Source organism: Mustela nivalis (assembly GCF_964662115.1).
Source record: "Mustela nivalis genome assembly, chromosome: 9".
NCBI lineage: Eukaryota > Metazoa > Chordata > Mammalia > Carnivora > Mustelidae > Mustela > Mustela nivalis.
In genome coordinates, this window is record NC_139028.1 from 66,448,789 (window position 1) to 66,467,549 (window position 18,761).

The 18,761-nt window shown below is 37.3% G+C and overlaps 3 protein-coding genes across 3 annotated transcripts; 1 reads left to right on the forward strand and 2 right to left on the reverse strand.

The window, feature by feature from the left end:
- Positions 1–243: 243 nt before the first annotated feature.
- Positions 244–1,176, forward strand: LOC309840208 (olfactory receptor 51G2-like; the record flags this gene model as incomplete). Its single annotated transcript, XM_082682281.1, has 1 exon — positions 244–1,176. The coding sequence occupies one exon, from the start codon at positions 244–246 to the stop codon at positions 1,174–1,176; it is 933 nt and encodes a 310-aa protein (XP_082538407.1).
- Positions 1,177–5,917: 4,741 nt separating this feature from the next.
- LOC309840109 (olfactory receptor 51L1-like) lies at positions 5,918–6,877 on the reverse strand (the record flags this gene model as incomplete). Its single annotated transcript, XM_082682177.1, has 1 exon — positions 5,918–6,877. One exon carries the CDS (start codon positions 6,875–6,877, stop codon positions 5,918–5,920), a length of 960 nt encoding a protein of 319 aa, XP_082538303.1.
- Positions 6,878–17,493: 10,616 nt separating this feature from the next.
- LOC309840301 (olfactory receptor 51G1-like) lies at positions 17,494–18,474 on the reverse strand (the record flags this gene model as incomplete). Its single annotated transcript, XM_082682376.1, has 1 exon — positions 17,494–18,474. One exon carries the CDS (start codon positions 18,472–18,474, stop codon positions 17,494–17,496), a length of 981 nt encoding a protein of 326 aa, XP_082538502.1.
- Between the last annotated feature and the right edge of the window lie 287 nt (positions 18,475–18,761).

Here is an 18,761-nt window from a genome sequence, read left to right on the forward strand (position 1 = left end):
ATTATTTGGGGAAAATACATACTGATACAAGTTTCTTTTTATGAGCTCTTGTCTGAAAGTTTACTAGTGCCTGCATGTTTCTCTTTGATTACAGCTTTGAATAGGTGGTGAACGGAATTTATATAGTCAATGGCATATCCACAGAATGTCAGCTTTGTGACATAAGGCTCATGTTGATGGTGTGCTAATCCTGACTGGTTTACTCCGGACACAAAGACTATCGATTACTCCAAACGACACGTCATGGTCTTTTTCAATGGTAGTACCTACAGACCCTTTCTGCTGAGTGGTTTCCCTGGTCTGGAAGACTCACACCCAGTGATTTCCATCTTGTTTTGTGCCCTCTACCTGATTGCCCTAATGGGGAACATCACCATCTTGGTGATTATTCGGGTAGAACAGTCACTTCATGCACCCATGTACCTTTTTCTCTCCATGTTGGCTGCTACAGACCTGGGACTCTGTGCTGCCACCCTGCCCACACTACTCAAGCTTTTCTGGCTTAATGTTCGTGAAATAGACTTTGATGCCTGCCTCATCCAGATGTTCTTCATTCATGTGTTTTCCCTAATGGAGTCAGGCATCCTCCTCACCATGGCTTTTGACCGCTATGTGGCCATCTCCAACCCACTGAGGTACACTACTATTTTGACTGATTCCACCATCGCCAAGATAGGTGTAGGGCTTCTGCTACGGGCTGTGGTTGTCATCTTTCCAGGACCCTTTCTCATTAAGCGACTCAGGTTTTGTAAGGCTAATGTGCTCTCCCACTCCTACTGCCTGCATCCGGATATCATTAAGCTCTCCTGTTCTGACCACCGAATAAATAGCATCTATGGCCTCATCATCATTCTCATCACCTTTGGAGTAGACTCTGTACTCATTCTCCTCTCTTATGTGAAGATTCTGATCACTGTGCTAAGCATTGCCTCCCAGGAAGAACAATTCAAGGCCCTTAACACTTGTGTCTCCCACATTTGTGCTGTGCTGCTGGTCTATGTCCCTATGATGGGGGTATCCATTATCCATCGCTTTGGGAAACATGTTCCACCCCTGGTGCACATTATTATGGGTTATGTATACCTGCTGATTCCTCCTGTTCTCAACCCTGTTGTATACTGTGTTAAAACCCAGGAGATACGCACCCGTATTCTGGGTAATCTCTTAAGATTATAGCAGAGAGTGCTTTAGGGTCACATATATTTCTAGAATAATCCTTATGAAATCAGCTTCTAACTTGAGCAGAGGAAACATATATCTTGGATAAATATTCTTATGTTCACAATCTCCATGGACATATTTATCTTTCAGTCTTCTGGAAGTTTTTTAAGGTACTAACAGTATCTTTTGGCTTTTCATTTCCCTCAAGTAACTCAGTGCAGATAGATGAAAAATAATCATATAAATAAAAGGTGAGTTCTCAGTCATCTATGTTGTCAGAGATCCCCAATATCCATGGAAACCAGCAGATTAGTTGGAAGATGTAGAGTGCAAATCATAAGGCATCCAGTAGAGGCCATGTTTTCATCTGACCCCATGCATTCTGCAATGTAACTTCTGATGATATCTTCCATGAATGTCTCTTCCATGACTTTTTCCAAGATACCTTTGAAATTATATAACTTTCTCAGCTTTCACTTGTGAAAGTTTTATATTTAGATATTACTTTACAATGTATTATCCTACTTTACCATGCACTGACTCAACCACTTTGACATCTAATGATAGGCACACATATAAAGCCTAGAAATCTAGGCCAGAAGTTAAAGAACAGACTGAAAATCTGAAATGAATTTTTGTCATTGCATGCTAGGTACTACCTCTTATCTCATATTTTTATTTGCTAATTAGCATTCTCCTGATTCATGAAATTATGTAACTAAACTTAAGTAAAAATAGGCTATTGACTCAGTATCAATTGGGGAGTGTGCTGCTGAGAAGTTTTTCACAGGGAAGATACATTTATTTGAACAGGACTCACTTTAAATAGTTTTTACCTTCAAAGAGTAAAAACCTTAAACCTTGCCGTTAAAATAACGGCAAGAACGAGAAATAACTCCCTCAGGTGAGTTGCATTTGCAGCATATTCTGGCAAGAATAAGAAGGAGATCCTCATGAGCCAGTACTATAACTTCCCACAGGCTACAGGGGCTTATATATTTCTCATCTCATGAGAAATGCTGATACCTTAATGAGAAATTGCTGATTTCTATAACTTTCCTGTATTTACTGAGGAAAAAAACCAACAAATAGATTTGTACAACATTATACTTACAAAGATTTCTGGATAAGACAGGAAATTCATGGTAATTTTAAATGGTTGTAAAGTAAAGTAAGGTCTTGTAAATTTAACTCATTGTCTCACGTGTGCCTGTAAACAATCTAATGCTAACCCCATACATTGTGTTTAGACACTCTGGAAAGCCAATGGAGATTTTCTGCCATGGTTATTTTTATTTGTCATTTGTCATTTTCATCTTTTTTATCATTCCAGAACTTTTTATTTTTTGAACTCAATGTCCTTATCTTACCCTGGAAACGTTTTTCTTTTTCTTTCTTATTTTTTTTTTTTTTTTACTGTAGAATATGTATCTCTTTCATTAACATGTATCTTTCACTGAATAACCATACCAATAAGAATCCCAGCATTAATGTGATTTACAAAATATATATTAAAAGAATCAAGAAATAAATATATAGTCCCAAATTATTTGTGACATAATCTACAAATTAGACAAAAAAATCAATGTCATATCTAAACAAGGAATAAATTACATAATCTTAAGGACCATAGGGAAAAGCAGTTGCATTGTTGATTTACCTCTTGGAACTACAGGATATTTGTGATTAGACATGACTCTGTGAGATCAACAGCAAAGGTGAGGCTGAGACCTATATTTGGCACATAGGAACATTCTAAATGAATATCATATTGTTGAACCCTGCCTGGAATGTTTCTTGGTGGAAAATGCAGCATAGTTTTATATTATCCAGTGTTTTCTGACTGATACTTAATAATTTCCCAAATTTGGTGGATGAGATATTCATGGGTTTCAATAGAAGGATTTCATGATAATTTCAGATTGATGAATTAAAATAGGTAACTTACTAGGGTTCCTGAGTGTCTCAGTGAGTTAAGGATGGGACTCTTGCTTATGGCTTAAGTCATAATCTCAGGATTATAAGATCCAGTCTTGCCTCCACTCCATGCTTAGCATGGAGTCTGCTTGAAATTCTCTCCCTTCCCTCTGTCCCATACCCCCTCATACACATATTCTCTCACTCTCAAATAAATATATAAAAAAGAATAAATAAAGTCTTTAAAACATAAAATTAATAAAATGGGTGATTTATTAAAACATTTTGAATTAAGAGGGTATGTGACTTCATATTCAAGGAGTACTTAAAGGTACAAATATAATTAACCTGAAAATAAAAATATATATGAAGATAAACTGCACTGTTTTATATCTATAACCACTGAAAAGCATCATAATTATTTGTCTTCATGAAAGGAATAATCTCATCTTACTTGTATTCTCTAACTACTGCAATAAATTGTCACTTGTCTGACTCATCAACATTTAATAAGTCAATTGTTGTTTTTCCCTCAAGTAAACTTATAAAGTAGACTCCTCTTAATTAATAATGTGTATATTTCTTTGGTCTGTTCATGTATAATTGACACTAAAAATCATGGCTAGTAATGACAGTTTTATATACTCTGTTTCTAATTAAGGTGGTTTATCCATACACATGAACAATTATCACTTGACCATTGGAAGCTGTGTCTTGGGATTGGAATCATATATAGTAACAGAAATGATCAAAGGAAAGAACATTATTGGAGTTTCCCGTGAACTTTAATTGAAACATGAAAAAATGCTTAACATCATTAGCCATCAGGGAAATGCAAAACAAAACCACATTGAAATACCACTTTACACCAGGTAGAATGGCAAAAATTGACAAGACAAGAAACAATAAATTTTGGAGAGGATGTGGAGAAAGGGGAACACTCTCACACTGTTGGTGGGAATGCAAGTTGGTATAGCCACATTGGAAAATGGTGTGGAGATTCCTTTAAAAAAAAAAAAAAAGAATAGAGCTACTCTGTGACCAAGCAATTATCCAAATGACCAATTATCCAAATATCCAGCAATTGCCCTACTGTATATTTACCCCAAAGATACAGATGTAATGAAAAAAGGGCCACATGCACCCCAATGTTCATAGCAGCAATGTCCACAATAGTCAAAGCACAGAAGAAGCTGAGATGCCCTTCAACAGATAAATGGATAAAGAAGATGTGGTCCATATATACAATGGAATATTATTCAAACATTAAAAAGGATAAATACCCAACTTTTGTACAGCATGGATGGAACTGGAGGGTATTATGCTAAGTGAAACAAGTCAAGCAGAGAAAGACAATTATCATATGGTTTCACTTATTTGTGGAACATAAGGAATAGCATGGAGGACATTGGGAGAAAGAAGGAATAAATGAAGGGGGATGAAATCAGAGGGGGAGAAGAACCATGAGAGACTATGGACCATGGGAAACAAACTGAGGGTTTCAGAGGGGAGAAGGTGGGAGAATGGGTTAGTCAAGTGGTGGGCATTAAGGAGGACATGTATTGCTTGGAGCACTTGGTGTTATATGTAAACAAGGAATCATGAAACCCTACATCAAAAACGATGTACTGTATGGTGACTAACATAACATAATAATAATTAAAAAAAGAAACTTAGGTAAACCAATAGCATCTCCTTCTCTTATTCTTCTCTATAAATTGCAAAAAGAAATTGGGAATCTGTGCTAAATCATTGTGGGAATAACAAATCGATTGCAGTGCCTGCTCAGGCGGGTCACTTGATAAGGGAAATAGATCTATGGAAATAAAAGTCTTAAGGATTCCAAATAAAGCCAAAGATATTTATTACACCATGGAAGACTAAGGAAAGCCAGCACTAGGACTACCTGTTTGAGTTTTTTTTTTTTTAATTTCTTTTCAGTGTTCCAAAATTCATCATTTATGCATCACACCCAGTGCTCCACGCAATACGTGTCCTTAGTAATACCCACCACCAGGCTCACCCTACCTTCCACCCCGCTCTCCACCAAAGCCCTCAGTTTGTTTCTCAGAGTCCACAGTCTCTCATGGTTCATCTCCCTCTCCAATTTCTCTCAACTCCCTTCTCCTTGAGTTTTATCTTTCAAAAACTAGTTATAAAAATTTCATTACCTGTCTTTGTTGCTGTACTCACTAGCCCTGGCCCTTTCTCTTGCTAAGGAAACTAAATATAATATGATGACTAGCACAATATAAAAATTAATAAAAAAGAAACAAAATAACCTCATAAAGGGCAGAATATGTGTATAAACTTTTAAAAGATGATGCTGATGCCCTATGAAGAATGATAACTTCTGCTTCAAGTCCTAATATGCTCTTATGTCAAGATAAGATTTTCCCATTGTTAAGAAAGAAAGAAAAAGTAGATATACAAAGACACTGATAAAACAAGAAAGGTAATATTAAATTCTCTGACAACACCAGAGTATCAGGAAACAAAGATACATGGGTTTAATATATTTCATGAAAATTAATAGATAAATGCTCATCTTGCAAGTGGTTGGGATTAAAAATTGAAGGGAATAGATGGAAATGATTTCTAACACACTCTGCTCCAAAATATTCATATTTAAAGGGAATTTGTAAAGAACACATTAAGTCAAGCTGTATGGTCTAGTAGACATGCACTGCCTCCTTTAGGACCTTCTCGTGATGCTCTGTTGCCTTTATTTCTGCTATTTACTCTTTTATTGGCAACTATGATGCTAACATACCTAGAATACAAAAATCAGTATGTGTTTAAGTCATTTTGTTGATGTTATTATTCTTTTGGGACATGTCTACATCACAGTAGAACTGACTTTTGTAGGGAAAAGTATTTGGAGGACTCCTTGGCGGATCTGTTTGGTTTTCACACTATAGATGATTGGATTGAGCACAGGTGGGACCAATAAGTAGACGTGAGCCATGAAGATATGGATGAGTGGGGAAGAGTGTTTGGCAAAACGATGGACGATAGAGAGCCCAATCATAGGCACATATAAGATGAGTACAGCACAGATGTGGGATGCACATGTGTTAAGAGCCTTAAGCCTCCCCTCACGTGATGCAATTCTTAATATTGACTGAAGAATGTACATATAAGACACAAAAATACCCAGAGAGTCCATGCCCCACAGCACAGTGATCAAAACCAATCCATATATAACATTAAACTTGGTGTCAGCACAGGCAAGGCGAATCATGTCCTGGTGTAGACAGTAGGAATGAGAAAGAGTGTGGGAGTGGCAGAAAGGAAAGAAGGCCAGCCGGGCCAGAAGTGGAATCATGGCAAAGGCACTCCTAAGCAGAGCTGCAATTCCAATTTTAGCAATAAGTCTTGGTGTGAGAATGGTAGCATATCGTAGAGGGTGGCAGATAGCCACATAGCGGTCAAAGGCCATGGCCAAGAGCACAGATGATTCTGTGAAGGAGAAAGTGTGAATAAGAAACATTTGGACCACACAGATATTGAACTGGATTTCCCTGGAAATGGACCACAACACCCTGAAGAGTGATATCATTGTGGGCATGGACATGCCCATGTCAGTGAGGGAGAGCATGGCCAGGAAGTAGTACATGGGCTCGTGGAGCCTGGGGTCCGTCCGAACAATATGCAGGATGGTGCAGTTGCCCATTATTCCAACAAGGTAGAGGACACAGAATGGGATGGATATCCAGTGGTGAAATTCCTCATAGCCGGGGATACCTGTGAGATAGAATGTGGAGGACAGGGTATTACTGGAGTTTATGTTTGCCATGGAGCTCGCTGTTAAATCACCACCCAGTTTCAGGATCCCACTCCAGTGGGGCGGGCAATGATGAGATCAGCATCTGAGCCTGGAAAGCAAAACAAAACAAGTGAAACTTCAGCACTTTCTGTAAATACTCTTCCATTCATCTCCACATTTTTGCTCTGTCTTTTTTCATTGCATTGCTGGGAATGGCAAGTTAAGTAAAACATTTACTTTATTACCACAAGGACTTTTCTTCCTGCCTCTCAAATGAAGACCCATTGATATCCTGTCTACATACAGACGATCTTCTTCTAAGGACACTCCTAAGGCACCAAACACGCATTAAATGTTTCTAGCTAACATCTTTCATTTATAATTTTCTTCCAGAATTTTCTTGGCAAGGGGTATGGATCTTAACATTTGTCTTTTTTTTTTTTTTAATGACTCCTTCAGTGATTTACATATGATGCCTTATTCTGCCTAAACAACACAGCTTTTTCAATAAGTACTAGAACACCATGTGAGGTATCTTTATAGGATTCAAGCAAGTATGGGTCAGCAGTACTTATTAACATAAGCAGAGATCTTACTAACATATATCTTTCATTGTGTAATTAAAGCTACAGGCCTGGTGCTGGACTAGCATTGCTAGGAGCTAAATATAAGGTGAAATAGAGTTATTTAAAACAATTTTTTTCATTTATTTATTTTCAGCATAACAGTATCATTATTTTTTCACCACACCCAGTGTTCCATGCAATCTGTGCCCTCTATAATACCCACCACCTGGTACCCCGACCTCCCATTTTGAATTTAAAAATTATAATAATGAAATATGAAATTTTATATGTAATGTTCTTATTGTAAGAAAATATACGATTTAAACAAAACATAACTGTGTCTGACTCTGGCTTTAAAAATTCAAAACCTTCTTTCTCTTAAGTTTCAGATCTGATCAGTCATTTAGAGACTGATACCTTTCACACACACACACACACACACACACACACACACAAAATAGGTACTATAAGGAAAGATAGAGTAGAAACCCATGCTTCAAAGCAAAAACAAGGGAAAATAGGATAACAAAAATTATAATGTTCAAAAAAACCATCTAAACTTGATATTAAATCTTTCCTACTCAGAACAAAAGAGAAAATATATTTTCTCCCAAAATTCCAGTATTTCTTCTGTGGTCCAGAAAAACATCTCTGAAGTAAGGAAGGAAAACACGTCTCAAAATCTCACTTGCCCATCACTTGCCAAGAATTCCTGCTCACCAAAATGCTGTTTTGAGAATTTACAATCCAGGAGACAGGGTATTTCCCATTTCAAATGGATAAATTGGCCTTTTTCTGTTTTGTAAAGTCTACTTTGTTCCTTGGGAACTTAAAATCTCTTTCAATCTTCTCTAGCTCCACACAGATAAAACCTGAATTCAGCATTTTTACTGGAATGATTACTAATTATAATTTTCTAGGAAATGGAAGAACCATTATCAAGAAATCAAATAAGTAAATGCCAGAGATAAATTCAGTCTCTGACTAATCACATTACATTCGAACCTGTCATATATTGTAAGACCTGTTGCCTATGGTCCTCCTATATATTTCAATCGGTGTGGCTAATGACCACCCCCAATTCTTGCTTCTCTTACCCTGGGATTGTCTCCCTTACCTTCCTTTCTGTCATTCTATACTTCCACTGGTTACCTTCAATGCTCAGATTTTCCAATATTACTCCTTTTTAATGTTGATTATTTTCCAAATCTCATCCTTAATCCAAATGTAGAAATATGCCTTCTTTTTAACTCGCTGCTTAGTTAGTTCAGACCATTTCTCCAATTTTATTGTGGCTCTCTCCCTTTGCCATGAAGAGGTGAACTTGAAGTTTAATTTAAAACTGGAAGATACCTGAGCTGGAGGCCAGTCTGAAGCAGCTTTATCATCTCTATGACTTTCTATTGAGTTTTTAGGAAACAACTGTCCACCATTCACCTCATTCAGACTCTCCCTCTTCTTCCACAAACCTATCCACGTCGGGAATATTCTGGTTCCAAGGCTTCCTCACTTTTTAAGTGGGACAAATTGCTGATTTTCCCCTGTAGCAAAGTAGCCTCATCTGTGAACTGTAGATAAAAACAATTTGACAGAATTGTGCTTCAGAATAAAGGAAATCCTGTGGGTGAAATACTTAGCCTAGAGCCTTACATATAATGAACATAAAATAATGGTGATAATGATGAAGACAACAATAACAACAACAATATTTCTTTGAAGTGTAATGGAAGGAAGTAAGAGATGAAGAGACTCTGGAGTATCCTTCCAGAGAGGAAACCCCTGAGTGGGCATCTCACAAAAGTGACCTAGGTCAGCTGAGTGAAGTGAAAGATAGAAGATTCATCTCTGTGCCATCTCGTGAAAAATTCAGTATTGCCATAGGTATAAACTGCTTCATGTTCTTTTACTCTACCCCCAAATTCTTCTGGTAATTTTGATAGCTTTACTTATATACTTTTCATTCTATTCATTGCTAATTTGAGGGAAAAAAAAGATACATTTCAGGATAAAATGGGAAGTCTCTTGAAGAAAAGCAATGAGATTTGGGACTACCATGAGCTTGGAATCTGAGCAGCCATTTTAGTATTCTGAAGTAGCCACAACAACAAATATGCACCATATTCCATATATTCACTAGGATCTGCCTTGCCTATTATCCCACAACCACTTGTATTTTGACATGGCTTCATTTTGACTGCCCAACTCCTATTACTTCTGATCCTGTAATGTAAACTTCATTCACATGGCCTTGTGATGTCTTCTACCATTCCTCTGAGGAGGAGGATGGTGTTTGAGGACTTAGTTTATAAACTCAAAGACTGAAAGGAGTTATAATTTGGGGTTTACCTTTGTGAGTCACAATTAATGTCATATCAAAAGCACTGATATTTGGGATTCTTGGAGTCTTTGAAGGTGATCTGATACAATCTCAATCACTGTGGAATCTCCATTCTCTCATGTCAGAAAAAAAAATTGTCACCCCCATGTAAGCATCACATCCTGCCCAGGGACATAGACACCACCTACCATAAAGATCTAGGGGATCTCAAGCAATTCCAATCTGAAAAGTCTGACTGAGGCTGGCCTGAATGCTATAAGAATGAGAATGAACAATGAATTTATTTTGGTGAAAATTATGTCCTGTGATGAACTGAGAACCTCTTCCTTCCAGAACAGTCTCCTGGTTCTCCTCCTCACACTCTGGGTGTCCACTCTCCTCTCTTTTGTCTCTCAGGTCCCCCTCTGTGTTTCCCTCTTACCTCCTGCTTTTATTGTCGCTAGTCCTCACATACCTGGCAGAATAGTACCTCTTGTCATTAGAGACCATTCTAATTCTCAGAGCAAGAAGGATCAGATAAGTCTTCCTCCAGTCCTTTGAGACAGGAAACCCCAGGATAAATGCAGCACAGTGTATGTAACCCTGTCAGTGCTGCCAGTTCAGTGTGGTTTCTCCCCAGCACTTAGGCTGTAGCAGGGGATGACAGTTTGGGAATACGGGGGCAAGAATCCTATTGAGATTCTTTAAGGCTTTCTGCTTCAATGTCTGGAACAAATGAGGTAGTGCAACACGAGATGAAATATTAGTTTGTATCCAGAATAGGATGGGTCAGTAAAGTTGTTTGGTTACAATATAGCCAATGAGAGGACCTTGTTAAATACTGGAACAGGGTATGGACCTAGAGTGTGTGCCATAAGAGCTAGAAGTGACATTAGTTCAGTACTATTATTATACACTGCATAAAAATGAGATTTTGTTATGTGATCTGCTTCCCTCAAAATCACACAACAGTGGGTATATGGAAATGTGTGTTCCTTTCACTCAATTTTTCTGTGAACCTAAAACCACTATAAAAAATAAAATCTTTATTTAAAACCACATATAATACAATAAAACCAATACTATCACTTAGATCTGATTGCCTGGTGGTATTTTCTTCACTGTGCCATTGAATTCTTCCTAATGACACATTAAAATGTTTAATATGTCAAAGGAGAAGCTTTTACTTAACTTTTAAAACTCTCTGTCAACAATACTGACTCCTGAATCTCTATTTGGGATTGAGAAACAACAGGGTGGCATGTGCATTACTGAATAATCAGAAATCTATAATTAGGTGGATATTGCAATTGTAATGTCAGCCCTGTTTGGTACAGAAACTACTTCTAAAAATGTGGTCTTCTATGAATTTCTCCAACTCTGGCGTTGATTTTGGCAATATTGGTGTAATTATAATGGCTAGCATCTCCCAGCAAATAAAAATCTATGACCATATTGATTCCCAGGGGTTTCTACCAGACATTTAAAGAAGAGTTAATACCTATTATCCTCATAGTGTTTCAAAATATAGAAATGGGGGCGCCTGGGTGGCTCAGTGGTTAAACCGCTGCCTTCAGCTCAGGTCATGATCTCAGGGTCCTGGGATCGAGTCCCGCATCGGGCTCTCTGCTCGGCAGGGAGCCTGCTTCCTTCTCTCTCTCTGCCTGCCTCTCCATCTACTTGTGATTTCTCTCTGTCAAATACTTGTGATTTCTCTCTGTCAAATAAATAAATAAATAAAATCTTTAAAAAAAAAAATATAGAAATGGAAGGAAAACTTCCAAGTTCATTCTTGAATGCCAGCATTACCTTGATTCCAAAATCAAGGTCCAATAAAAAGGAGACTTACAGGCCAAAATCACAGATGAACATAGATGCAAAAATTATAAAAAATCAAAAATAAAAACAAAAAAACCTAGAAAATCAAATTCAAGAGTTCTTGAGAAAGTACTTGAGAATTTAAGAATCATTCACCATAATCTAGTAGGATTTATCACTCGCTAAAGGGGTACTTCAACATTAACAAATAAAACATCATGATACACTACATTAATAAGAAAAAAGAGCCATAGGATCCTGTCAATAGATGAGGAAGGAGCATTCAACAAAATACAGCATCCTTTCTTGATATGTAGAAGAATGAAATTCAACCATTCTCTTACACCATACACAAGGATAAACTCAAAATGGATAAAAGACCTCAATGTGAGACAGGAATCCATCAGAATCCTAGAGGAGAACATAGGCAGCAACTTCTTTGATATCAGCCACAGCAACTTCTTTCAAGATATGTCTCCAAAGGCAAAAGAAACAAAAGTGAAGATGAACTTTTGGGACTTCATCAAGATCAAAAGCTTCTGCACAGCAAAGGAAACAGTCAACAAAACAAAGAGGCAACCCAGGGAATGGGAGAAGATATTTGCAAATGACAGTACAAACAAAAGGTTGATATCCAGGATCTATAAAGAACTCCTCAAACTCAACACACAAAACAGACAATCATATAAAAAAATGGGCAGAAGATATGAACAGACACTTCTCCAATGAAGACATACAAATAGCTATCAGACACATAAAAAAAATGTTCATCATCACTAGCCATCAGGGAGATTCAAATTAAAACCACACTGAGATACCACCTTACACCAGTTAGAATGGCCAAAATTAGCAAGACAGGAAACAACATGTGTTAGAGAGGATGTGGAGAAAGGGGAACCCTCTTACACTGTTGGTGGGAATGCAAGTTGGTGCAGCCACTTTGGAGAACAGTGTGGAGATTCCTCAAGAAATTAAAACTAGAGCTTCCCTATGACCCTGTAATTGCAGTCCTGGGTATTTACCCCAAAGATACAGATGTAGTGAAAAGAAGGGCCATCTGTACCCAATGTTTATAGCAGCAATAGCCATGGTCGCCAAACTGTGGAAAGAACCAAGAAGCCCTTCAACAGACAAATGGATAAGGAAGATGTGATCCATATACACTATGGAGGATTATGCCTCCATCAGAAAGGATGAATACCCAACTTTTGTAGCAACATGGACGGGACTGAAAGAGATCATGCTGAGTGAAATAAGTCAAGCAGAGAGAGGCAATTATCATATGGTTTCACTTATTTGTGGAGCATAACAAATAGCATGGAGGACAAGGGGAGATGGAGAGGAGAAGGGAGTTGGGTGAAATTGGAAGGGGAGGTGAACAATGGGAGACTATGGACTCTGAAAAATTATCTGAAGGTTTTGAAGGGGTTGGAGGTCGGAGGTTGGGGGAACCAGGTGGTGGATATTAGAGAGGGCACGGATTGCATGGAGCACTGGGTGTGGTGCAAAAACAATGAATACTGTTACACTGAAAAGAAATAATTAAAAAAAAAAAATCAACAAAGTCGGGATGGATGGAACATACCTGAACATCATGTCATGTTTGAAGAACCCACAGCTAATATTATCCTCACTGAGGAAAAACTGAGAGCCTTTCCCCTATTGTCAGGAACAAGACAAGGATTTCCACTCTCACAATTACCATTTAACATAGTATTGGAAATCCTAGGCTCAGAAATCAGAAAACAAAAGGAAATAAAATGCATCTAAAGTGGGAAAGAAGCTTCAATCTTTCACTATTTGCAGACAACATGCTATTCTATGTAGAAAACCTGAAAGCTCCACCACAAAAATTCTAGAACTTCTCCCAGAATTTAGCAACGTTGGAGGATATAAAATCAACGTGCAGAAATACCTATACAACAATTACTAAGCAGCAGGAAAAGAAATCGATTCCATTTGCAATGCACCAAAAACAGTAAGATACCTACAAATAAACCTTACCTAAAGTGGCAAAAAATCTGCACACTGAAGACCATAGAACACTTATGAAAGTAAATGAAGAGGCACAAATAAGTAGAAAAACATTCCATGCTCATAGATTGGTAGAAAAAAATATTGCCAAAATGTCTATGCTGCCCAAAGTAATCTACACATTTAGTGTAGTCTTTATCAAAATCACACCAGCATTTTTCACAGAGCTGGAATAAACAATCCTAAAATTTGTGTGGAATGCCAAAAGACCCCAAATACCCAAAGCATTTCTGAAAGAAGAAAACAAAAATAGAGGCATCATGATTCCAGATTTCAAGCTATGTCACAAAGCTGTAATCATCAAGACAGTACAGTAATGGCACAAAAACAGACACTTAGATCAATGGAACATAATTGAGAACCCAGAATGGTCCCACAACTCTAGAGTCAACTAATATTTGACAAAGCAAGAAAGGATGTCCAATGGAAAAAAGACAGTCTTTTCATCAAATGGAGTTGGGAAACTAGGCAGCAACTGCAGAGGAATGAAACTGGACCACTTTCTTACACCATATACAAAAATAAATTCAAAATGTATGAAAGGCATGAATTGATAGTTTTCCAAAGAAGACATCCAGGTGGCTAACCAACACGTGAAAAAATGCTTGACATCACTCATCGTCAGGTAAATACAAATTAAAAGCACTATGAGGTACCACCTTACATCTTTCAGAATAGCTAAAATTAAAAAATACAATAAACAACAAGTATTGGTGAGGATACAGAGAAAAGGGAACGCTTTTGCACTGCTGGTAGGAATGCAAACCAGTGCAGCCATTCTGGAGAAGAGTTTGGAGGTTCTTCAAAAAGTTAAAAATAGCACAATCCTACTATCCAGGAATTGCTCTAGTAAGCATTTACCCAAAGGATACAATAAAGTGCTATATATACGCTGATGTTTGCAGCAGCATTATCAACAACAGCCAGCTATGGAGAAAGCCCAAATGCCCATCAACTGATGAATGGATAATGAAGATGTGGTATATGTGCATGTGTGTGTGTGTGTGTGTGTGTGTGTGTGTGTATGATATATAATATATATATTGGAATATTATTCAGTCATCAAAAAGAATGAAATCTTGCCATTTGCAACAACATGGATGGAGGTAGTGTATTATGCTAAGTGAAATAAGTCAGTCAAAGAAAGACAAATACCATATGATCTCACTCGTGTGGAATTTAGGAAAGAAAACAGATAACATATGGGAAGGGGAGAAAGAAAAAAAAGGAGAGAAGGAAACAAGACATAATAGACTCCTAATGATAGTGAACAAACAGGGTTGATAGATGGAGGTGGGTAGGAGGATGGGCTAATTAGGTGATGGGTATTAAGGAGGGCATTTGTTGTGAGGAGCACTGAGTATTATATGTAAGTGATGAATCCCCAAATTCTACTCCTGAAACCAGTATTGCACTATATGTTAACTAAGTGAAATTTAAGAGAAAGAAAGAAAAAAAAAAGAGAAAGAAAGAACAAACAAAATAAAGAAAAAAGAAAGAAAGAAAATTGAAAACAAACAAACAAACAAAAACATCTGACAACTTTATCATGTGTTCACTGAACTCGGGTGTTTTCTATTGCACATATGTCACAGTGACTCAGTAATCTTCAGTCACTGCTGCATTTACTACTTTCAATTGAGAACTGGCTTTTTCAGAAATTGATGCCCTCAGTATAAGTAATAGTCTTCCTACAAAAAAAGTACTCAATTACTAAAGAAATTTATCATGCACTGATAGACTATGAAAATGTGAGATTATTTATACTGTAACAATAGGAAAACGCTCACAGTTCCATCTCCAAACATATTGAGGAATTGCCAGACAAATGATCTAAACTTACTGCCTTTACTGGCACTGGATGCTTCATAATTCTCCTTACACTTTAGTTTCTTTAACTTAAATCAGTTTGGTATCATGTAAGTTTGATATAATCAAGGATTCCCAAATTAAAGTGTTTTCAATAGTCATTGCATCCATACTCTTTTTCTGTATGGTCTATATATATTCCTCAGATACACAGTGGAAAAAATAAGAAAATAATTTTGTTTTCCACTGCCAACATTTTTTGACAACCTTAAGTCATAAGTTCAATTTTGAATGATTCACTATGATGAGGAAAATGTGATGGGCAAATATTCACATTTAGAGCTATGTGTAGAGTACTATCTAGGTTCACAAGCCTGAGAGTGGATATAAAAATGAAAGGCAAAATGGTTTCTGTGACAAGGGCATGCTCATTCTATTTCCCAAATCTACTCTGCTTTCTGTCCTGACCATAATGAATTGCATGAATAGCTCCTTTCAATCTCTGGCTTCTGGTTTGACTTAGTCAGTGATGGAATCTGAAAACAGGAACACACAGTTGGGGTGTTAACTCTTCTGGAAGCCCACCAACCCCTCACAATGGTTGCCTCTTTCTACAGAAAGAGGGAGTGGATGTCAAGTGTCCTTCTCCACACGATGCCTTTTCTAAATTTGGGTAAATTCTTTTTCCTTTGCCTCAATGGGACTAGTGATGGTAACAAACTTCTCATCCAGAATACTATAAACACAAATATGGATATAGATATAGTTATAAATATAAACCTTCCTCATTTTCCTAAATCTTGCCAACATATTTTCAATGAATCCTGACCCTTTTATCAAATTCTTGAAATTATCTAGTTTGAGTGTGGCGTCTGTTTCCTAACAAATTCTTAATTAATCTGAAAGAGAAATATCTATTTCACATGCGTGTATACATCCCTATCCCTTACCATCTCTGTGTGGATCACCAGGACTATCACTATCTGGATTTTATTAAGTGTTGAATTTTTAACATGTCATTTTTCTTCATTGTTTTCTTACAAGAAATCTGATGTCCATTTTTTGATTAATCAGGCGTAATTCTTCCTCAGAGAAGTGTAAGAAAGAAAACTTCAGATTAATCACTGCATATTTAGTTTTCCTAAATACATCAGTTACAAAAGTGGGCACTGAGAGAAGATAAGACACACAGCAGACAGCAGATGCAAGAAAATACCAGCATTCAGAGTTTCATTATCTTTATGGTACTAGAGTGAAAAATAATTAGTTTAGATTCTCTTTGAATGCTCTTTCATTACTTCAGATGCATTTCCATTGTCCCATTAGAGTGTACACTTTAAGCTTCAATTTGGAAATTTGTTTTCTCTTCTTTCCTAGGGAATTAGATGAGACAGCAAGAGTCTTGGGAAGTTTTTGGCATCTCTCTTTCTCTATTTTGCTTAAAGTTCTGAAGACATTTTTCCTCATATGAGTGTACACTGACCAGGGGGGTTGATATATTTATACTCAGCATGAATATACAGCCCTGTGAGTGTGAAGTGTTGATTGGTCTTGTGAAATCTAACCCAATGCATTCATTGCCCAAGTTTTTTTTCCGACATTCATTCCAACAGAAGTAAAGCAAACAAAAAAATTATTTATTCTATATCTAAACTGAAACATCCATTTTATTATGATTTGGCTCAAAATCTGAAGAATGAGGTCTACTTTGTTTCATTTGAAAGAAAATGTTCCTAGTTACCAGTGCCCAGTTTACTACATATTACCTCTGTTACCTTTGCAATATTAAATTCTGTAAGTCTTAGTTTTAACATGGGAGATTGGGCTTCTCTCCAAACCTGAACAAAAAGTATCTCCACAAATGTTTTGGTTGAAATGAATTTCCTCTTACTAAACCTCTTTGTATCAGGATTTTGAGATGCTTTAAAGCTGGGAAGTAATGAAAGACACAATTACAATATTTTTCTTATAGAGATACGTAGAATTTATTAACTATCATGCACTTACTATATACCAAATATGTTCAAAAAATTCTAAGCTGGTTTTCTTCAGAATGAAGGTTATGGATACAATGGGCAGAATAATAGAGGATCTTATCCCTTCTAATTGTGAGCAAGTCCAACCCTTTTGGGCGCTAATATCCTTAGGAAGCCTTGGCGAATCTGCTTTGTCTTGATGCTATAAATGACTGGGTTAAGTACTGGTGGAACTAACAGGTAAATATTGGCCATGGTTATGTGGACAATGGGAGAGGAGTGTTTTGCAAAGCGATGCACTAAGGATAGCCCTATCATGGGCACATACAGAATGAGCACAGCACAAATGTGGGAAGCACACGTATTGAGGGCTTTGAGCTTCCCTCTCTGGGATGCAATGCCTAGCACAGAATGGAGGATGAAAGCATAAGATAACAAGATCCCTAGAGAATCTACACCCCAATAAAATGCAACAACAAACAAGCCATATAAAATGTTGAAAGAGATGTCAGCACAGGCCAACTGGATGACTTCTTGATGTAAGCAGAAAGAGTGGGAGAGAACATGGGAGTGACAGAAGGGAAATGTGGGAATACGAACAAGAATAACAGGGAGGACAGTGGAGCATCTGATTATAATGAAGACCCCTATATAGATAATGCGTTGTGGAGTGAGTTTGCTGCAGTACCTCAAAGGATCACAAATGGCAACATACCGGTCAAAAGCCATGGCTAGAAGCACAGCTGACTCCATCAGAGAAAATGTATGAATAAAATACATCTGTGCCACACAAGCATTCACCTCAATCTCCCTAGCATCAAACCATAAGATTTTTAATACTGTGGGCAAGGTGGAGAATGACATGCCCATGTCAGTGAGGGACAGCATGGCCAGGAAATAGTACATGGGCTCGTGGAGACTCTTATCTGTGTGGATGATGTGAAGGATTGTACAGTTGCCCACTATCCCAATCAGGTAGCACACACAAAAAGGGATGGAAATAAAGTGATTAACATTCTCATAGCCAGGAATCCCAGTGAGGTAGAATGAAACAAACTGTTTAGTACTGGAGTTAGAACCGGTTAAAAGGGTGTCCCAAGTAGCCATTTTCCTACCATAAGAATGTGGTCTCCTAGAAGGAAGAGAAACACACAACATTAAGAAGATAGCAAGTTATGTTTCTACATTAGTTTTTTTTTTCCTCTTATTCTTTGTAGAGGCAGTATCTGTACAGTTTGTAAAATGATTTTTAAAATTATCCAAAGACACCATCATCTTTTAATATATTACTTTTTAATTCTTTACGTGTATTATGGTTATGTAGTTTTCTGTCAACCTTTTATTCCATTGATTCTGGATTTTGAGTCATTCGGATACTCTTCCCTTCCCTAAAT